This window comes from Pinus tabuliformis, chromosome 4_1 (assembly GCF_031772625.1).
Source record: "Pinus tabuliformis cultivar Carrire ecotype Pingquan chromosome 4_1, CPIR1, whole genome shotgun sequence".
NCBI lineage: Eukaryota > Viridiplantae > Streptophyta > Pinopsida > Pinales > Pinaceae > Pinus > Pinus tabuliformis.
Genome location: NC_142303.1, coordinates 254,887,884 through 254,910,130, shown reverse-complemented (window position 1 = coordinate 254,910,130; position 22,247 = coordinate 254,887,884). Strand labels below are relative to the sequence as shown.

General features: G+C 39.4%; 1 protein-coding gene across 4 annotated transcripts in view; it reads right to left on the bottom strand.

The window, feature by feature from the left end:
- The window catches only part of IBR3 (acyl-CoA dehydrogenase-like protein), a 381,815-nt gene that overhangs the window by 137,846 nt on the left and 221,722 nt on the right, over positions 1-22,247 (bottom strand). For all 4 annotated transcript variants that reach the window (XM_089419565.1, XM_089419562.1, XM_089419564.1 and 1 more), the window contains one exon: positions 1,991-2,133. In XM_089419565.1, coding sequence (XP_089275691.1) covers positions 1,991-2,133 — 143 coding nt within the window. The remainder of the gene's footprint in view (positions 1-1,990; positions 2,134-22,247) is intronic.

Sequence of the window (22,247 nt, the reverse complement as noted above, 5' to 3'; positions counted from 1 at the left end):
TCAAATATCTTGTACCAACTTGTGGTAATCTGTTGGTACATGCTTGTAACTCATATATATATATATATATAGACAAACACACAAAGTACTATCTAGCTAGGGTTTGGAAGCATTTCAAAGACATAGTTTACAGGACTATCTTGTATCAACTCGTGGTAATCTGTTGATACATGCTTGTAACTCATATATATATACAGAGAGAGACACAGTACTTTGCTGTCCAAAATCTCTATTTGGAGATCTGATTTTCAGCTTATATTCTCATAGTGAATGAGTATTTTCTAGGACTTTTTCGTATGCAAATTTATCATGAACAGCCGGATGATTTCATTAACTGATTTAATAGGTATATAGAAGCTAAAGGGGCACCTTTACTATTGTAATAATATGTTGTAGTAAAGTATTTTTGGATCTATTATATGCTTGAGAGTCTGAGACATATGCCCTAAGCATTAAAACATTGTTGCATTGAATACACTTGTGTGGTATTTACTTTTGTATGCTTCCTGGTGAATTGGGTTGGACAGAAGTGAAATATATGCTTCTGTAATTTAAATTTAAGATTCAGAGCTGATGCTGAAAGTTCACAGGAAATATATCTGGAAAACCTTTTTGGGATTGTAACAAAACTACAACCTCTATTGTTCTTGGAAGAAAAAACAAGATATAAAGAGATTTGTTCCTAAAATGGTGTAGAGAAAACTAAAAAAGATGGTCACATTGATCAATCAGGCCCCCAAAAGAGAAAAAAAAATTGTTCAACAAGCACGAAGCACCAATAGATGATAGCAATGTTGAAGACAGTGTGGAGGAAGTAACAACTGTTTGATACCTTGATATTGGTCAACCTCTGAACCATAATAAAATTATTGAGAACATAGAGTTGATGATGAAGGTTTTTATTTAGCCAATCCTTGAATATGTGAAAAACCTAATGCCTTGATATAGGTCAACCAGTGAACCATAACAATATCATTGAGAACAAAATATTGGTAACAAATGTTTTCACTTAGCCAATCACATTAGGTCAATCTTTAAACACATAAAAAACTAACTCCTGACCTATGTATTGAAGACATATTATATTTAATATAGGCATGGCACAGTCGGGAATAATAGGCCCAATTCAAACAAATCTAAAACTTTGTCAACTACGTGCAATGAGGGCTTAGAACAAGAATGTGCTACTGGTATACAAATGAACATTTAATCACTCAATCAACAATCAAAACCATATCACAATAAAAGGGAAAATGATCTAATCCTTCTTATTACTCAAAAATGGATATACATATATTGAATCTCAAATGTGTGCCTTAAAACTATACTCTTACTCTACAACTAACTCCTACACACATTAAATCCTCCTGCTTAGTAACTTATTCTACTTGATATGAGCAATTGCCTTCCAGGAACCTCTTCAACTACCCCCTCACCTGAATCATCGACTTCTGTAATGTGTAACCTTCTTAGCTATCGCCTCTTCTCCATGTCACTTCAGCTTTCAATTTCCCTTATGTAACCGTTTTTCTTCCTTTGGTGTGTTCTTTATAATGAACATTTGTCATGCTTGCCATCTACACTTCAATATGCATGCTTCTCATCATGGTCCACCCTTTCACACTCGTGCTAACATGATTACCTCACACACCTTCAACCTAATGTGTGCTCTCATGTGTGCCTAAACATTTCCCTTGCACACTGATGTGCCTATGCATTGTCTCCTATCGTGCTTGACTTCAATGGCACACATTGCTTCCTTCCAATTTTCTTCATATTTAGATTTTGCAAGGATGCTCCTACATCAATCCATCACCCTCTCATTTATATTTTAATCCTTGAATCTCCATTTATTCATACTCTCAATACATACAATCAAAAGCTATTTGAGGTGGATATATAAGAAAAAGTACACGCTTTAGTTACTTTTAACCCAAAATGAACGAGAACAACACTGAAAATGTTTAAAACAGGATTTGAGAACCAATACCGTAAAATTGAGCATTCTATGTTAGTAGCATCGGAGGATGCAACTTGAGGCTCTGTCATTGCAAATCCAGATCTAATTTTCCCCTCCAATAGAGGAATGAGCCATGTCCTTTGTTGTTCCACAGTGCCATAACGAAACAATACCTGGAAACAGGTTACTCAGTTATGTTGATAAAAAAAGGAGATATAAACGAATATTTAACATAAAAATCTACTTTCAAAATAATATTTATCATATGACGTCAACGACTCATTAACAAGACTATATATCACATTTGGATTGCAATTACTAATGGAATTCACCACTATGTTCAACATAATGATCAAGGTGGTTTGTTGGACTAAACAAAGCTTCAGGGTAAATACTTATAATATAGTAATCTGAACTGAAAATGCTAGTTGTTTTCCATTAGTGGTAATCAAGAAAAATGGCATAACGAAGTTACAATATGTGAAAACCAAGTATACGGGAAAGATTGTAGTAATAAGTTATAACTCCAAATATCTATGAAATCAAAATCAAGATTAAGTTTTTTTGGTTAAAGTTTAGAGTCCCACACTACAATGCTCAACAACCACAAGATAACTCGCACCTACATTTCATCTTTTCATTGTGAATACCACAATTCGTGAAATGCCTACTTTAAGTGTAACATGTTATGGTAGAAAGATATTAAGAGGTCACAGATTCAATTCTCTCGACACTTTTGAGGTCAGCCTCCGTGGTTGAGCCGATAGGAAGTGATCCCTTCGGGTGGATCTGCCTGGTACAAATACTCTGTGGATGTAGCGGTCACCTATCGCTGGGATCCGTGAACCACATAGAAAATAATGTTATGGTAGAAAGATAAGTTGTTGAAGAATGATGTCATGCTATGTAACTTGGCAATGGTTTGATTCCCGATTTGCTGAGGTTTGTCAACCCTACCTCTATGTATGTGAAAATGTTATTGGTTCACAAACTCTATATTCAAAACACCTAAGTCAATCAGGGTACCTCTCACCCGAAAAATAAGGGCATCTTTGTCCTTTACAATGGAATGGAAAATATACTAGACTTAAATCCAATTTTATGCTTATTGAAAAAAATAGTGTTGAGCCTTGTAGGAGAAACCATAAACACACTACCAGAGTCTCGAATGCACAAAGGGAACAGATAAAGGTTGACACTCTGGCACCCTAGTTGCACAGGAACCACTCCTAACCTATGGCAAACCCATCCTCAAAGTTTCCACATTCAAGGTAGCTTATGAACAAGAAAATAACATCCCAAAATCTGTGGGAACAGTTCTAAGGGCATAGGGAGCATTTTCAAAACACTTTCATTGTGAAGAAATTGTTCTCGACACTCCTTTATCTATGTTTCCTAAGTTGGGGGGTGCATGGAGGCTCTCAGTCTATGGGAGAGAGCAGAATTTAAGCCTATTGTGTAAGAGGTAAATTGTGGCAGGTCAACAACATGAGAGTCAAAACAGCATTGAGTGATCACTTCAATGTGGTAAGCTGAACCCTGCATGAATTAATGAGTGCACCTTAACCAATACTAATCTTACCTATGTCATTGCATCCATGGGATCTTGATAAGTGAATCCACATTTCAGATATGGATACGAATCCACACAGATCCACGTAGGATCAACCACACAAACAAATCCCCATGCTACTTAAAAGGATCCTATTCCAGCTAGCCCTCACATGCCACATCCCAAGCAAATAACATTTAGAGTTTTTGGTTTATTTTTTATTTTTTTAAGGGTATTTGCCACCTGCTTGAAACCATAAAAACGAAATATTATATTTAGACTTTTAGTTAGATTGTCTTTGTTATTAATTACCTATAGGTTGTATAGCACATGATAATGCTAGCAAGAAAAGTATAACACATCAGAAAATTCATTTTCATTTTTTGATAATGCTAACAGGAAAGCTTTGAGACATTACATAGATAACAATGTATAGTATACAAAGGATGGCTATGCCAATGATAATTTAATTAGATCAATCCCATCCAACTCTAGGTGAAGACTCCTCTTATAACAATTATGTTCCATAGACTATAGCATGTTCTCAAACAGCGTACAATTCATTTACCATTGTAACTAGATGGGAATTTTTATATTTTAAGGCAAATTTTAGGGAAAATGATAGGTTGATCATGATGTAGAGTTGAAATATTCAAATGATGAGAATGTAGACCTATTTTTGGACATGTAGTTAGACCTATTCTACATCATCATATCAATAGAGTGTTCATTGATGAGACACTAAATTTTGCATTTATAATTATCTCTTTTGTATGAAGCATGCTGCACCATGATTTCAATCTTCAAATTTATAAATTATCTAATGATTTCAGTTCTAATAATGTGATTCAAGAATTGTTTTGATTTTTAACATTGAATATCATTTTTTTAAATTAAAAAATATATTGTATTTTTTGTACATGGTATTTCCCTAGTATATCCAGATCTTGCTAGTAAAAAATATGGTGGGTCCCTCTCCGGATCCATATATATTTTCATTTCTTGGTAACTGTTACCCCCTACCAGTAGGTGACCCCATAGGAGAAATTTTTCTCCTAGATTTGTCTTCAACCGACAGCCAACAGCCCCTGAGAGCCACCAGTGTAGCCGTTATTGTGCCAGATGTCTCTGCTCCTTGAGCTAGTCATATGTCCCCTCAACCATCTATTGAGATCGTATGTTTGAAGGTGGGTTGTCCAATCCTAAAGGTATGATTTTTCTGAAGCAAACAAAGTTCCTTCTACAAATTAATTACTCCAGAAGACTTGGAATATAAAGATATCCATGAGGATACAAATATTATATATTAAAATGTATTAAGAATAAGAATAAGAATGATTTACAATGAGAACGAGAGGCTTGCTTATATACCAAGCAAGTGTCTCTTCATGGAGAGTCATGTCCTATTTAGACATGCCTCTTCAACCTAACTACTAATTATTATTAACTAATCATTATTACAATTATCCTCGTTACTTATATTTATATTATTTATATATATTTTATTCGTAACATTTCCTTCTTCCTCAAAAAGCTTTGTCCTCAAAGCTTGTCGATGAAAAAGGCTTGATCTCTTTTTCGGCTTCAAATGACTTTCTCTCTCAGAACAATCATCTTCATCGATACAAGCTGATATGATCTTCTAAGTGACAAAATAAATTGTCGCACTGAGAAGGGATCAGACCAACCTAGATTAATTTTCTATGGAATATTCTGATCACTGGAATTTTGTAATGACTTGTTAGCACAAGAGGAGATTGATTTTACGTCATTATTCTCCGAAACATCAATTTGTTGTTTTTGTTCTGAATGGTCCCGATACGTAGCTTGGTTGAGTTGTCTACTCTCATGATTCGGATGTCTATATGGGACTTTACTTTCCCTTATTAGGTGTGTGAAATTTTTTTGATTTACTTCAGGGGATGATGTTGTTGAGTTCGTTACCAAACCTTCATTTGGTTTATATACTGCCATGGGCACCCTTTTGGGAAAGGGCATCATCTATGATCGTGCACTTTCGTCTAATCAACCTAAAATTACACTAAATCATTTTTACATAACATTGCCTCCCTCTTGAAAAGATGCTTTGTCCTCAAAGCATACGTAATGATGGGTGTTTTTGGTGAAATTCTTTTGTCGCCCAAGAGGCTTCTTCATCTGCTAGATTCTTCCACTTTACAAGGTATTCTTTAATTACTCATTAATGTAACTTCATCTCCCTGGTGGTGATGATTCCCTCTGGTTCTAGAATGACCTTGCCTTCATCATCTAACATTAACAAGGTAGTTTGTGCTGATTGGCGTTTTCCCAATGCCTTTTGAAGACAAGATACATGAAAAAAGTTGTTGACTCGACTATATTAGGAAGGCTTAAGATATATGCTACTTGACTGATCTTTTTGTTGATCTGGTACGGTCCAGAGAATTTCGGTGCCAACTTGTTTTTACCCTTCTGCTTTAGGGATACTTGTTTGTAAGGTTGAAGCTTAACAAATACCCACTCTCCAACTTCAAATTCTCTTTCCGATCTATGTTGATCGGCTTGTTGCTTCATGCAATTCCTTGCAATACTTAGATTTTCTTTCAATCTTTGAAGGATTTTCTGGATCTCTTCCAACTGGTCTTTAACTATCACAATTCTAGTTTCGGTGAAGGCCAAGTCCTTCCATTTAGGAGGTTCATAGTCATACAAAGCTTAAAATGGGATCATTTTTGCGAAAGTGTGATACATTGAATTGTACCACCACTCAACGAGATATAACCATTAAGCCCACTTATTTTGTTTGTCTGCTGCATAACAATGAAGGTAAGCTTCTAAGCACTCATTGACAGTTTTTGTTTGACCATCTGTTTGAGGATGATAAGCAGAACTTCGATTTCATATTGACAACGTCTGACCATGATTTGACTTCGATTATGTGCTTGATTTCTCTTTCAGGTGGCATCTTCATAGGAAGGTCTTGCAACACGTTTTTGGGTTTTTGAATCAGTTTTTGAACTTCAAGTAGTAGTTCATGAACTTCAGTTGTTTCATTGCTAACCAATCTTGAAGCCAACATCTTCATCTGATGACACTGCACTACATATGTTGGTGCTCCCTTCCGGATCAGCTTCATCATCTGGTATGATGATACAATTTGATTCTCAAGGGGTTGGAACCCATATAACTTGTATTTCTACCCCTCCCATTTAAATTTTATAAATTGCTTTTGATGGTTGGCAGAATAAGTGCCTAGGGTTTGCAACCATTGGATACCTAGCACCACATCCACTCCTAATGGTATAGTGTAGAACGGAGATTCTAGATTATAGTCCTAAATCTGTAATTCGACTTTATGGCATTTCCTTACTTTTTCAATTTTCTTACTGTCAGCTACCATAACTTTCATGTTGGGATTGGGATATGCAAAAATATTGAGCCTTTTCACCATATTTGAGTCCAAAAAGTTGTGGGTGTTTCTAGTATCTATTACAACCATTACGTTGCTCTTTTTGATATGTCCTTTTAATTTTAATGTCTGGGGCTGAGATATACCTGTCATGGCCAATAATAACACTTGCGGAATATTCTTGTTATCTGGTTCTAGAGAGAAGTGTAAAGTATCTTCAACTCCTTCTTCATCTAATTCTTCACTCTTTGAATCATTGGTTGCTTCGCATGTATACAGGTTCTTGGTCTCTTTTCCTTTAACACATTTATGTTTAGGATCCCATTTTTTGCCACAACGTTTGCACTTACCTTCTTTCATTCTTTGCATTTTCAAATTAGTTTTTTCCAATGTGGAAAAAGTCGAAGTCATGATTAAATCAGTAAGGGTCCAGAAATTCAAAAATTTGTTAAAGTCGGGAGTTTTTTGAAAAAGTCTGCAAAAAGTCGACAAAATTAGCAAAAAAATAAAAATCATTTTTAAAAAATCTCAACTTTTTCAATAAAATCCCGATTTTTTCAAAAAAAATTAAAAAAAGAACATTAAAGAAACTACCTCATTCACGATTTTTGGAAAAAGTCTCGATTTAATCTCGACTTTTTCAACTGGCGAAAAATCAGCCGATTTAATCGACCAGCTAAAAAAATCGTGTTTTGGGGATTTAGTCTCGACTTTTTCCACACTGGTTTTTTCTCCCTCACAAAGATGTGGTGGGTCATATTTTGTATTATCTGTGTTCACATTTTGGGGAAATCTTCGTCTCGAATATATTCTTCAACTTTTGGCCACTGCATCTTTTTAAGCTTCGTTTTTTGCAGCGTTTTCTTTTTGTCTTGCTTCTTCTATAGAAGTGACGTCATGAATCTCAAGCTCAGCCTGGAGATGTGGTTTAAGTCTCGTGATGTATGATTGAATGAGACGAGTCTCTGATAATCCAGGTACTCGTGTAGCTAGAGTTTCCCATTCTCTAGTGTATTCGTCCACATCTCATTTATGCTAGTCTGGTGAGTGCTAAGAAGAACTCTTCTTCCTTGACACCTTGGAACCTCTTAAAGAATGCAGTTTTGAATTTCTTCCAACTAATAGCAAGTGTCGTCTTCTTCCACCACATATACCAATTATATGCTTTGACTTCCATTTGCATGGTTGCATGCTTGATCTTTTCATCATCATTGTTAATACCTTAAATCTCGAAATATTCTTTTGCTTTATTGAACCAAGCAACATTGTATTTCTCGTTACCGTCAAATTTGGAGAGCTCAAGTTTTGCTCTTCGTTGATATGTAGCTGCATATTTTGAAAATTCGTGTTACTATTTTGTTGATTGGGCATTGAAGATGCTTTTGGAGAGTCAGGGTCTTGATGTGAGTCTAAAGAATTTGATGTATCCGAAGAATCTAGGTGTTGAGTAGTTTCGTTATTCTAGGGTATTTGATCAGGAGAAATTTTCAACTTTTCACAAATATAGTTCAACATCGTCATTGCTTGATTATGAGTTATTGATGTTGCATTATGATTTTGATCCACCTTATTTGAAAGGATTGCATGATTCTTTTTAAATTCATTATGACTCTGCTCGCACTGACTCTTTATTCTCTTCGTTGTATCCTGGAGCTCCTCAATTTTTTCGGCGTGTCCGGTGACCTTAGTCTCAAGATCTATCAATTTTTTTTTTGAATCGGCCATCGACATTGATGAAGACATTGATCATGTACGTGGTGGTGTAGATTAATCCAGCTTAACCTTCTTCCTAAACTTAAACTTCATATTTTTTTTCCAATTATAGAAAAGTCCCTTTTTATTATATATAATAAAAAAAAAAAAAATCACTTTATTTATAATTAAATATTAATTAACATATATAGTTATTAACTATTAATTAATTATATAATTATAAATCATATAATGAATTAATATTAGAACTATATGATAATTAATATAACTATATAATATGAATCGTTGAACCGATCAAAAAACCTTTAAACAAGATTCGAAGGAAGACAACACAGTGGTCAATGGTGACGTCGGGTGGACAAGTCGATTGGGGAAGGAAGACAACACAGTGGTCAATGGTGACGTCGAGTGGACGAGTCGATTGGGAAGAACGATATGGTTCTCAAGCAAATGTAGAAGCTGATGATAGGACTAGGCTTGGATAGCGGCCAACAGAAATACAACACAACGAGGAACATCGATAGGCTAGACAAGACAGGGAATGATGGCTACAAAGAACAAGGTGGTTTATCGTGGCGTCTATGGCAGGCAGTGTCACGGGTGGAAGGTGCACGGACAGCTCACAGAGAATCTAAGTGTTTTCAGGCAGACAATCGACTGCTTTGTACCAGATGGAGCATACAAAACTCAGAAATGACAAAAATATATATATATTATTAATTACTCAAATGATGATGTTTACAATAAGGGTTCTTGGCTTATATACTGCCATGGGTACCCTTTCGGGAAACGGCATAATCTATGATCGTGCCCTTTCGTTTAATCAACCTAAATTGCACTAAATATTTTTTACAAAACATGGTTTCAGCCTTGAAGGGAGCAACAAGTCCATGGTACATCCATCGAATGGCATGTGTCATGTGAAATGATAGCAGAACGGAGTGGGGCAACAGGGAGGCTCCTAGCCACATGCCATGGTACAAAGGTAGCTACAACGAGGGAAAACTACACATTTGGTGTATAGATGTAGGAGGGAGAAATCGCGGTACATGAGTTACCTCGGCCCTTGTTTTCCCACCCTTCTTCATATGCCTTTTGCCTTTTATTAATTTTCTTTCTTTTAACTACTCGAGGCTCCACAGGATGAGAGCATGATGCATATGATAAAGCAGTGAATACCCCCTTAAGGCTGGGTAGTTCATCACCCACCAGGGGTTGGGACAATCATGGGTTCCTTAATGATGCAAGGGGCTCACATAAGGGGCCCTAGGAACTAGGGTGATGGCCATAATGATAAGGGATGAAGCTCATGTTCGGCTTTTGCCCACGTGCTAAATTCTTATGTCCCAACCATCTTTTGCATTTTGTGGTACATTTCCTGTTGCAAGTGCCTGAATTATGCTTTTAACTTTCTTTTTAGCCGCATCAACCTTTGAGGCATTGTTCTAGGCCCGACCCAAAGTGTGAACAAGGGGAAGGGGAGGCTAACTTCTTGTGGACCCAATGGAAAAATGTGGACGCGAATGGGGAAAAGTGTGAAACGAGGTTATAACGAGTGGAGAGGAGTGAAATGTACAGTGTTAGGAATCCCGACCATGCAACCAAAATCAGGGTTTCCCATGTAATGCCACCCCTAAAGCTAGTAGCCAATAGAGGAGATCCCATGGGACTAGCATACAAGATTAGCCACCAAGTTGGGACAAGGGAACAAGAGTACAAGCCAAGCCCATTCTTTCTAACGAATCCCCCCATTAATCCATGTCCAAATGTGTCCAAGAAAAGCAAGCAAATATACCCAATTACATGATGAAAGTCATACCTTCGAGGTTGGAAGGCCCACCATCAAACATATGATCATAACAGATGGGTGAGGGCACATAATGGTTGGCTTTGGTGGCAGAGAATGGTGGCACATCAACTTATCTGGTGGCTACAAGGGGTTGTTGGCTACCGGCTGAAGACAACACTAGGAGAAAATTCTCCTATAGGGGTCACCTATTGGTGGTGGTAACACATCCCTAGTTAGGGCTCCATGTGATAGTTACAGTGGTCCCTGTGAGAAACTCTATTGCATCTACGACAAACAAATGCTCGTCATCATTCATGCTTTGGCAAAGTTCGAACAATACTTGGTAAGTGGCAAGTTTGTGGTCAGAACAAATAAAAAAAGCTTATGGTACTTCCTGGAATAAAAGGACCTAATTGAAAGACAACAAAAATGGGTAAATAGAATTCAGGCCTATGATTTTAACATTGAGTATGTGAAGGGCAAGAAGAACAATGTGGCTTATGTGATTTCCAGGAAATTGGCCACACATTCACTCATGGAGATCACAGGAGATTGGAAAGCCCACCTCTTGGTGGAAAATTCCAAAAAGAAGTTTGCTTGTGGGATAATGGACAGTGTTATCCAGGATGAGAGGTTCATAGTAATAGATGGGTTCATTGTCTATAAAGGTTGGCTATATTTGGTCCCTGAATCCACACTCAAAGAGAAGATCTTGAAGGCCTAACATGACACAACACTAGGAGGGCACCGACGTTCTTCAAAACTTATAGACAGGTCAGAGAAAGGTTCTCATGGAAGGGCCTGAAGGATGATACGTTGAGGCACATGAGGGAGTGCATGACTTGTCAACAAAACAAGCCCAAGCATACTCCTCTTGCAAGATTGTTACGGCCCTTACCCATTACAAAGCATAAATGGGAGAGCATATCAATAGAATTTATCACAGGTCTACCCAAGGCATAGGGCAAGGATTACATCTACGTGATAGTTGACCAAATTCACACATTTCTTTGCAATTTCAGCATATAATAAGACAACACAAGTGACAAAATTCTTCTTCAAGGAGATATTTAGACTCCACGGGTTTCCTAAAAATACAGTTAGTGATCGGGATTGCAGGTTTCTCAGTTCATTTAGTCAGTAGTTGTTCAGATTACTTGGCATGGAGTTGACCCCTAGTACCAGTTATCACCCTCAAATAGATGGCCAAACAGAGAAGTTAAGAAATGGGTTGAGGGGTGTCTACATAACTATGTGTCAGGACAACAAAAGGCATGGATCAAGTGGTTACACCTTGGGGAGTACTGCTACAACAACACTTATCATCTATTCATTTAAACGGCCCCATTCAGGGCACTATATGGGTATGATGCTCCATCATTTGTCGATTTGGCATTTGGGGATAGTAGGGCTCCAAAAGCCAAAGACAAGATGCAAGGAGCCAGGACATCCTTAAGATCTTTAAGGAAAATCTGTAGGCCACCTAGTGTTGGAATTTCTAAGTCTAACTATTAGAAATCCTTCATGTACTTTCTAATTTATTTCTTCCTACTTGTTCTGTTAATTAACAAGTTATTTACCATGTAAATACTGAAAATAAATACAAGTACATGCTCAACACATACGGATCATCAACTGAAGGAAAAACAAGCACACAAGTGACACCGTTATTTTTGGACTAATGTCCCCAGAAAAACACAATGCGCGAAAACTGATGCACCTATCTAAGGGTTTTATTATTAAGAATACAATCTGGGTACCAGAAATGGCTCACCCAACAGAGAATGCTCTCGGCAGTAGTACCTCTCAGTGGGAGACATATATTCCAACTAAAAACCCCAGATGTACAATCCCACAGCTCTCAACTCCAATCTGCCCCACGAAATCTCCCAGCGTCAACCTCTAGGGTCTGTGTCAGCCTCTCTGGCCTAGCGTCAGCCCAGCATCACCCCAGCTAGCCTTGCGTCAGCGTCTGCGTCACCCACGCTGGCTCTCTCTGGCACTGCACAATTCTTGGCTGCCTCTGCGTGGCCTCTAGCTGCTTCTACATGCCCTCTAGCTAGCTCTGCGTCAACCCTCTCCCAGCTTCTGCGTTGATGCTCCTGATACCCTCTCTGCCTCTCTGCTTCTGTATTCACTGCCTCTCAACTACAACTCTGATCACTCCTTCGATTTCCTCAACAAGCCCTACCCTAGAAAATCAAATTCTTTATCAACTTAGTGTGTTCTCCAAGTGACCCTCAAGCCTCCTCTTATACTTTTCTCATTGACAATTCAACCGTTGAGATTAAGTCCCTAATCAACGGCTAAGATTAGATCTGGCTTAATCCATGACATTTGGACCATTCTAACTCATTTTTATATTAATTCACATTAATATTTTATTTTCCCTAAGTTTAGACTTAGGGACTTTATTAAAAATATTAATTATTTTAATATCTCCCAAACTCGTTAGATTCTTCCCAAACCATTTCTGGGTATTGGAGATCTCATGTGCTTTAGCCTCTCCACCAATTTCCATGGCTATAGCACATCCGATGCTACCCCAAATCAACACCTAGAACCAGTAGAATATATATGCGCACAGGCATATAGTAGAGAGCAGTGATGAGGTAGGAGATTCAGTTTTCCTAAGATTACAACCATATAGAAATTCTTCACTCAAGAAAAGCAATGCAGAGAAACTAAAATTGAGATTTTATGGGCCTTACAAAACAATCAAAAAAATTGGCGAAGTAGTGTATAAGCTTGAATTTCCAAAGGGAAGGAAAAACCACCTATTACATGTATCCTGCCTCAAGAAGGTAGTTGGTCAACAGGTTATTACTTTGGTCGAGCTACCCCCTTTGGAAAAGGAGAATGAGGGATAGGATGATCTCAGAATACCTTATCAAGTGGAAAGATTCCACATGGGAAGGAGAACAAATCTTGCAACACCCGAATTTGCAGTTGCTTGAGGGAAAGCAATGTTGGGAAGGGGGACTATAATGATCTCATCAAGTTAATTTCCCAAGGAAGGACATAGTAGCCTATCTAACCTCGTAGGCTATAGTCATTTCAAAGGGGAGAATTGTTGAAGTTTCTAACTTTACTTAGCTTAGAAACCCTTCATGCACTTTTTCTTATTTATTCCTACCTACTTGTTATTTTTCTTTAACAAGTTATTTACGAAGTCAATACTAAAAATAAACACCAATGCATGCTCAACATATTACAGATCAGCAACTAAAAGAAACAAGAACAAACACACCACATGACACCATTATTTTTGGACCAATGTCCCCAGAAAAACCCAATGCGGGCAAACCGTTGCAACTATCTAAGGGTTTTCTTATTAAGCAATATCAGAGTACAATCTGGGTGTCGAAATTGGCCTACCCAACAGAGAATTTCCTTAGCAGCTATACCTCACAACTTGAGAGAAATCTTCGATCTGAAACCTCGGAAAATCGTTTCGGCAGTTCCTCAGCACAAAACTGCTCTGCAACCCTAGCGTCTTCCCAATCTGGACTGCGTCAGCCTCTCCTAGCCCAGCGCTGGCCCTATGTCAGCCTTCCTTGGCCTGCATCAGCCCCAGGAGGCCATGGGCCAGCCCTGGGAGCCTCTGCGTCAGCTACGCTAGCCCCTCTGGTGCTCTGCGCATTACTTGGCTGCCTCTACGTGGCCCTGTGTGAGCCCTTGCTAGCTTTGTGTCATGCTCCTTCGTTGTTGCGCTGCTCTCCCGACACACTCTTGCCTTCTCTATTTCTCTGTACTCAATGCCCCTCAGTTGCTCTCCCAATCACTGATTCTACCTCTCTTAGCAAACCCCGCTCTAAAGAATAGAATGACTGATCACTCTGGTGTATTCTCCAAGTGACCCTCAAGCCTCCTCTTATACTTTTCCTGCTGACATCTCAATGGTCGAGATTAAGTCCCTAATCAATGGCTAAGATTAGATCTGGCTTGATCCATGTCTTTTGGACCACTCTAACATAGATTCATATTAATACACATTAACATTTTATTTTCCCTGAGTTTAGACTTAGGGACTCCATTAAAAATATTAATTATTTTAATATCTCCTAATCTGTTTAGAATCTGCCCAAACCCTTTCTAGGTATTGGAGATCTTATGTGCCCCAACCTCTCCACCAAATTTCATGGCTAGAGCACATCCGATGCTACCCCAAATCAACACTCCCTCTTAGCAATACTCCTCACTAAGTATTACTTTGATCATCCGGCATCGATACCTGTGTTGATGCTAGGCCTTCCTACCCAACATCCTCTGCATTACTGCATCCTGTACTGCTGCCCATGGTTCTGCCACTGCCACAGTTGCATCTGTACGGCAGCTCCCTCTGCATCTGTGCTGTTGTTGGTCCTTCCTCCCAGCACTGCACCTCCTCTCATCATGTTGCATCGTGTTGCCCATTGCTGCACTGCAACTCAGTTACTGAGAAGTAAGTAACTGATCTCCCAACTGACCTCCTTGTTGGGCTAGAAACACCCACTGATGTTAAAGCTACCTTTGCCACTGACAAGTGCTCCCTCTCTCTGACCTCTGCACTACTGCAACAACTCCCTGCATCTCGCACCGTTGCACACCTCTTTGTGCCATCCTGCACTGGTGCAACACTCATGTGCCTCTCGCACTGCTACAGCCTGCTAGCTCTGCATTGTCTCGAGACTCCTGCACTGTAGCTCTCTCTGCCGCTCCATCTGCTTCCGTCTCTACCCACTCAGCCAGTCCTGCAACTCCTCGTCGGGGCTCCCGTAGCAAGGTCTAATCCAAGAGGTTGGGTACCTCGAGCATCCTGCCCCTCATCGCCTATAATCTGCCTGACTACAGCTCGATGTCTCCCCACTTCCGCTCAAGTGGTGCATGTGCACTCATGCCACAGTCATCGTCTGTCAAAACTTCCTTTTGCCCGTGCTAGCACTGCCTTAGTCTCGGAAGACTCTCCCTTACTCTTCTTCCTTGGGCACTGGGTCGCATAATGACCCATCTCCCCACAATGGAAGCACTTGATCTTGGAGAGATCTTTCTTCTTTCGCTTCTCCTACTTTCCCTCAGATGCTAGGGCCACATCCTCCTCCTCCTGCTAAACTTTGATCCCTTTGTTGTTGTTACCTATCTTTGACTGTCGTCTGATCTCTTCCTGGCAAAGAGTTGCCCACATCTCGTCCCAAGGTAGGAGAGTCCCTCTGCCCAGGATACTCTAGACAAACACTTCCCAATCTTCTGAGACAGCATTCAGGGTTGTCCTCACCATAAGCTCCTGATCCGATGTCGCTTCTATAGCAGTCAAGTGGTCTCGGATCTCATTCAGTCCTCCAAGGAAGGTGTCAATCAATTGACCCTTCTTCATCTGATACGACCTCATCTGGTTCTCGAGCAGCATTCTTCTCTGCACAAAAGTATGTTGGTACAGGTTCTTGAGAGCCTCCCACATCTCAACTGTCGTTTCCTTCTCAGCTATATGTGGTACCACATGATCCTTGACCCCATCAAGGATAATGCACTTGGCCATTGCCATCGCCTCTTCATACTTGTCGTTATCATTCGAGTCGAATGGGATAGCTATAACCTTCAAGGCAAAGTTCTTGACACGATTCCTATCAAGCACTAATAAAATTTTGGCCTTCCAGACTGCGAAGTTCGATGCTCCTTCCAGTCTATCCTAGTCTCTTACCCTGTGTAGTGCCATGACGCTCCTCTACTTCCCTCCTAGAAGTTCTCTATTCGACTCCTCTGGGTCTCTACTTCCCGTCTGGAAGTTCTCTTCTGGACTCCCCCTGAGTTCTGATTTCCCTCCTGGAAATCCTTCTGCCGCTTGTTGAGATGCCCCCTACTCTGATCGTCTTGTGCAACTGCACTACTGATCCAGGTTCCTCGGCTAGAAACCCTCAGTAACAACTCCTCTGGCCCTACTCTGTCAAGTATTGTTCTGACTACAGTACCTCACCAGCTCCACTCTGCAATATTTCTGCAGCCTTCTAGACTCCAACAACTGCCTCTCTGTGAACTGCATCAACCCCTCTCTGCCTCGCGTTGGCTCTGCGTCACCCCAAATGGGTCTGCGTCAGCCCTGGGATGCCCTACGTTAGCCCTCTAGCCCTCTGCATTAGCAACGCTGGCCTCTCTAAGGCTCTGCACAGCTCTCGGCTTCTTCTGCGTGGCTTTGGCTGGCTCTGCGTCACACTTCTTAGCTTCTACGCTACTAGAAACAGCTTCTGTCACCTCGGGACAATTGTTTTCTGCTACTATTGCTCCGCTTGGTTGATGTCTTTTAGTCCTCCTATGATCTGCAATCACGCTCCGATACCATGTTGAAGTTTCTAAGTTTACTTAGCTTAGAAACCCTTCATGCACTTTTTCTGATTTATTCCTACCTACTTGTTATTTTTCTTTAACAAGTTATTTACAAAGTAAATACTAAAAATAAACACTAGTGCATGCTCAACATATTATATATCAGCAACTAAAAGAAACAAGAACAAACACACCACATGACACCATTATTTTTGGACCAATGTCCCTGGAAAAACCCAATGCGGGAAAACCGATGCAGCTATCTAAAGGTTTTCTTATTAAACAATATCAGAGTACAATCTAGGTGCCAAAACTAGCCTACCCAACAGAGAATTCCCTTAGCAGCTATACCTCATAGTTTGAGAGAAATATCTTGGTTGAAACCCCGAAAAATCCTTTTGGCAGTTCCTCAGCACAAAACTGCTCTGCAACCCCAGCGTCTGCCCAATCTGGACTGCATCAGCCTCTCCTAGCCCAACGCTAGCCTTGCGTCAACCTTCCTTGGCCTGTGTTAGCCCCAGGAGGCCCTGCGTCAGCTCTGGGAGCCTCTGCGTCAGCTACACTGGCCCCTCTGATGCTCTGCGCATTACTTGGCTGCCTCTACATGTCCTGTGTGAGCCCTTGCTAGCTTTGTGTCACGCTCATTCGTTGTTGCGCTGCTCTCCTGACACACTCTCTGCCTTCTCTGTTTCTCTGTACTCAATGCCCCTCAGTTGCTCTCCCGATCACTGATTCTACCTCTCTTAGCAAACCCTGCTCTAGAGAATAGAATCACTGATCACTCTAGTGTATTCTCCAAGTGACCCTTAAGCCTCCTCTTATACTTTTCCTATTGACATCTCAACGGCCGAGATTAAGACCCTAATCAACGGCTAAGATTAGATCTGGCTTGATCCATATCTTTTGGACCACTCTAACACAGATTCATATTAATACACATTAATATTTTATTTTCCCTAAGTTTAGATTTAGGGACTCCATTAAAAAAATTAATTATTTTAAAATCTCCTTATCTGTTTAGAATCTGCCCAAACCCTTTCTGGGTATTGGAGATCTCATGTGCCCCAACCTCTCCACCAAATTTTGTGGCTAGAGCACATCTGATGCTACCCCAAATCAACAAGAATTATTACTTAATGTTACTTAGGTAACATTAGATAATAAAATTAAATTGGGGAAAGTGGAGGGAAACATGTAAGTCACGCAAATTTCAATTTAGGAGGGAAAAGCTAAAAGGAGAAACTATATAAGGGAGGGGAGTCATTATGATCATCATGGATTATCTTTCTTCTTGATAGTGGGGTTGAGGCTCTTGGACTACAAAGGGTTTTACACCCTTGGTTCTGTTGGAAAATGTAACTAGTTTTAGTCTTCATAATTTTCATTGTACTCATGTCAATATGTATATCTTATGTAATAAGAAAAATAAGTAACAAAAACTATTATTTTAGAGCATGGATTTCATGCTTCTTTTGATTGGTCTTCTAGGTAAAGCATGTTATTCATGCTTCTAGGGTTTGTCATTGCATAAGATTTATTGTCATGAGTCAAAAGAGTCAATGTCATGTACACAAGTGACAAGACCCATTTGGGCAAGTTGTAACATGTAAAAGAATTTATTTTGAGTCAAGACAGCCAAAATAAGCCTCTTAGCACAAGTCGGCACAGAGAGGGCTATTCGACCTCCATAGATGAGTATAAATAGAAGTTGTTCGACCTAATTTGGCAAAAATTTTGATCTGCAATCAAGCAGTTCGATCTAGGCTATGAAATTCAAGAAAGAAGTCAAGAAAGGAAAGGACAAAAGAAGTTAGAGCAAGAAGGAAGGAAAATCGAAATTTTGGTCAAGGTTTGCCCTATTTCTCTCTCACACATGCGAAGATTCTAAGTCGCTGCAAGGGCTATAGTTGCAGACCTACTGCAGGTCAAAAATATTGAAGCCAGGGGCCAAAATTCTAAGTTTGGTGCAGTTCTGGAAGGGTTTGACTCTTGTTGACTTCGCTGGACTTTGACCTAATTGGAAGGGCTTCTTGGAGGGCTGACAGTGAAAATTTCAAAATAGAAATCCTATTGCAGCAACTGGAATTTATTTTTCTAATTGTTTATTATTTTAACAATTTATCTACTATGGCAACTATCAAATAAATCACACTGCAACCTTTACAAATAAAATACTGCGGAAATAATAAGGCTAGAATCTGAGAAAATACTAGCACACACACACAATAAAATTGATACCGTTATTTTTAGACAAATATCCCCAAAAAACACAACTTGGGGAAACCTATGTAGCAGATGAGGGTTTTATTTTATTATGCAGTAGTGAAATCCGAGTACAATCTATGGATGCCCAACTAGCAATCCAAACAACAAGAAAATCTGGGCAAAATTATTTTAAGGGAATTACCCTTCTTCCACAAGCAATCCCAACACAACTTCCTTTAGAAAACTCGGCCTCCTAGACCCTCTGCATCAACCTCTATGCAGACCCTATGACGTCAAGCCTCCAACCTGCCTCTAATGAAGTCGTTATGCCTATCTCTGTTGAGGAAATTGCTTCTCCGGCACTCTGGACCCGCTGCTCAACATTTGGAACTGAAAACGAATTTCTCTCCAGCAAAATCGAATTGCTTCTTAAGCAACTGCGCACTCCTCTGCACTGCCTCACTGGGAATAACTTGACCCCTTGCTGCTACATCACTAGATCTGGAAAAATTCCTCCAAATCACTTTCTCTTCCCCTCACTGACCCTGCTCTGATCACTGGCTCTCTGGCAACTGCTATTGCTCACTGGAAATCGATCTGCCAAGGAAATCGAACTATAGAAGTGTTTTTTCCAAGTGCCCATCGACTTCTTATAATCATTTGTTGGGACTCCAATGCCCAAGATTAAATCTTAATCAATGGCTAGGATCATCTTGAAGCCGATCCGTGTGAGCTTCTAGATTTTTCGCACCTTAACTTAATTAATTCTAATTAATTAGCCATATTCCCTAAGTTTAGACTTACGAAATATTTAAAAACTAATTAATAATCTAATTAAGTCATTTCTAGATGGAATTTCCAGAAACGATTCTGGGTTTTGGAGATCTCACGTATTCTAGCCTCTCCACCAAATTTTGTGGCTAGAACATATCTGATGCAATAGAAACTAACACTAACTTGGTGCAGGAGGAGGCTTTGGTCTTAAGGTTTGGGTCTTGGCTTTCTCATTTGAAGCAGATTCTATAAGAAGAGGAGATTTTTTGGGTTTTTCCCTTCGATGGGTTTTGCCTTGGCTTGCAGCCTAATTATTGTGTCCATTGTCTTTACTGTTTTGCACTTGATAATTGTTTGAAGAATAATATCTAATAAAGAAACACAAGAAGATAATTAAAGTTCACGTGCAATTATTAATATTAAGGAGAAATTGAATTAATAGATGCCATATTGCATTCTCCAACACGTTTATGATTGGTTTCAGTGGTGAAAGATTCCACCCTAGCCAATCTTTGCCTTCGTCTTTCTTCGCTGAGGTGACTGAGTTCAAGATATAAGGTAACACCTGGTGGGAGACTCTGGCAGCGACGGACTAAGGGAGCTAGTTCAGGGAGCCAGCAGAAGGATTCGTCTGAACAGGGTGCTGACGACCAAAATTTTGTAGCAGCGCAGAAGCCAACTAGCTGGATTTTGTGGCAACAGGTTGACATAAGGCCATGACAGGGCTATTAGGGTGCCAACTACTGAAACAGGATGGTCCTGGGCTTAAACAGCACATGGAGGATGCCCAACTCACTGGACCAAAACCTTGATGGCCAGTGAATTGATACCAGGTGTGCCATTCTGTAGCAGCAAGCTTAGGGTTACAATTTACAAGCACTAAGCAGTTCCATTAGCACATCTAAGCATTAAAGTGGCATTAGTAAATCTGAGGCTAGGACACAGTTTGTATGCCTAAGAAAACTAATTTTGTGTTGATATTCCTATTGGGAAACTGCGGATCTCTGTATTGCATGTGAAGAATAGTAAGTCTGCTAATTGCTTGTCAAATTGGCTCTAACTGTAGAGGGGTGGCTTGTGGAATCAACTGTTGCTTGTGTTCTTTACTATATTACTTGTGCACACAATAAAAGACCATCACTGTTATAGAGTTTGATGAAGCGCTGCAACACTGTTATAAAATATAAATTTGCCATGTATTTGCTGAAACCCTAACTCAGAATTTCATTACAAAGATAATGTCTCTAAGCAGGATATTACAAAATGAGGCAGCAAGTGAGCATGCTGATCATCAGGTAAGCATGCTGACCAAATGGATGAGCAGACCAAAGAGTGGACAACAGGAATCTAATGCTGCAATCTGTAGATCATGTGAGGCTGCTAGCAGGAAAGATGCATCTTAGGCTAAATTTTTTCTCCAAGGGTTACCCATGTATATGGAGAGGTAACAACTACACTGCAATTCTTTTACCTGGCATGATAGTGCCCTAATGTTTGCCCATCTGCACCTCTAGATTCAGGTACAAACAAACAAGGTCGTACCACTACATCAGGTGTCACCTCGCACCTTGAGCAACATACCTCCTCCTGATCAAAATTGTGGACTGATACTCGACTGTGCTACAAGTTTCCTATAGAAGCTAATAGTTTTTTGTCACGTGACTAAGACATAAATTTAAATTAATATATTTCACCTCCTTAGTCATCAATAAAATGATTGATGCAACCTTGAAGTCTTTAAATATCTGTGTTTTGGCCCTTTCAAGGATCGTTTGGTAAACAAAATCTTATATCTACAGGTTAACCCCAGTAAAAAAGAACAGCTGTGAGGGAAGTCAAAATTTAACATAAAATAGAAAACACCTAGCCATTTGATAATAACTGACAACAATATCAATTTTCAGAATATATATATATATATATATATATAATTCACAGACTTGACACACATTTAATCTACTGCATGTCATTGGACTTCACCTACCACCAGAATAAAGTTCATTGCTTCCAAAGGCGACCTAACAAAATTGATAAAAATGGTTGTTATAAATTATAATTTATAACCATTGTAATGAAGTGCTGCAACACTGTTATAAAATATATATTTGTCATGTATTTGCTGAAACCCTAACTCAGAATTCCATTACAAAGATAATGTCTCTCAGAGGGATATTACAAAATGACGCAGCAAGTGAGCATGCTGATCATCGGGTAAGCATGTTGACCATATGGATGAGGAGACCAAAGAGTGGACAACTGTTATGAATATAATTTATAGAAAATAATAAAAATAATCATAATTACTGATTAAACTAACTAATAGTTAATATTGAAGAGACATGTTCCAAGGAAATGTCCATTTGTGACGGGCTACCTGCCTATGTATATAAGCAGGCCCTCACCCTCATCTGTAATCATCTCATCAATTATTTATATAATATTCAATATACAATTACTTGTCCTACAAGAGATGTCTTTGCCTTTGAAGTATTCTCAAGATTACTCCGTTGCGTATACGAACTTTGTTTGTTACATTGTTATCAGAGCATTCCTCTGAAGTATACGAACT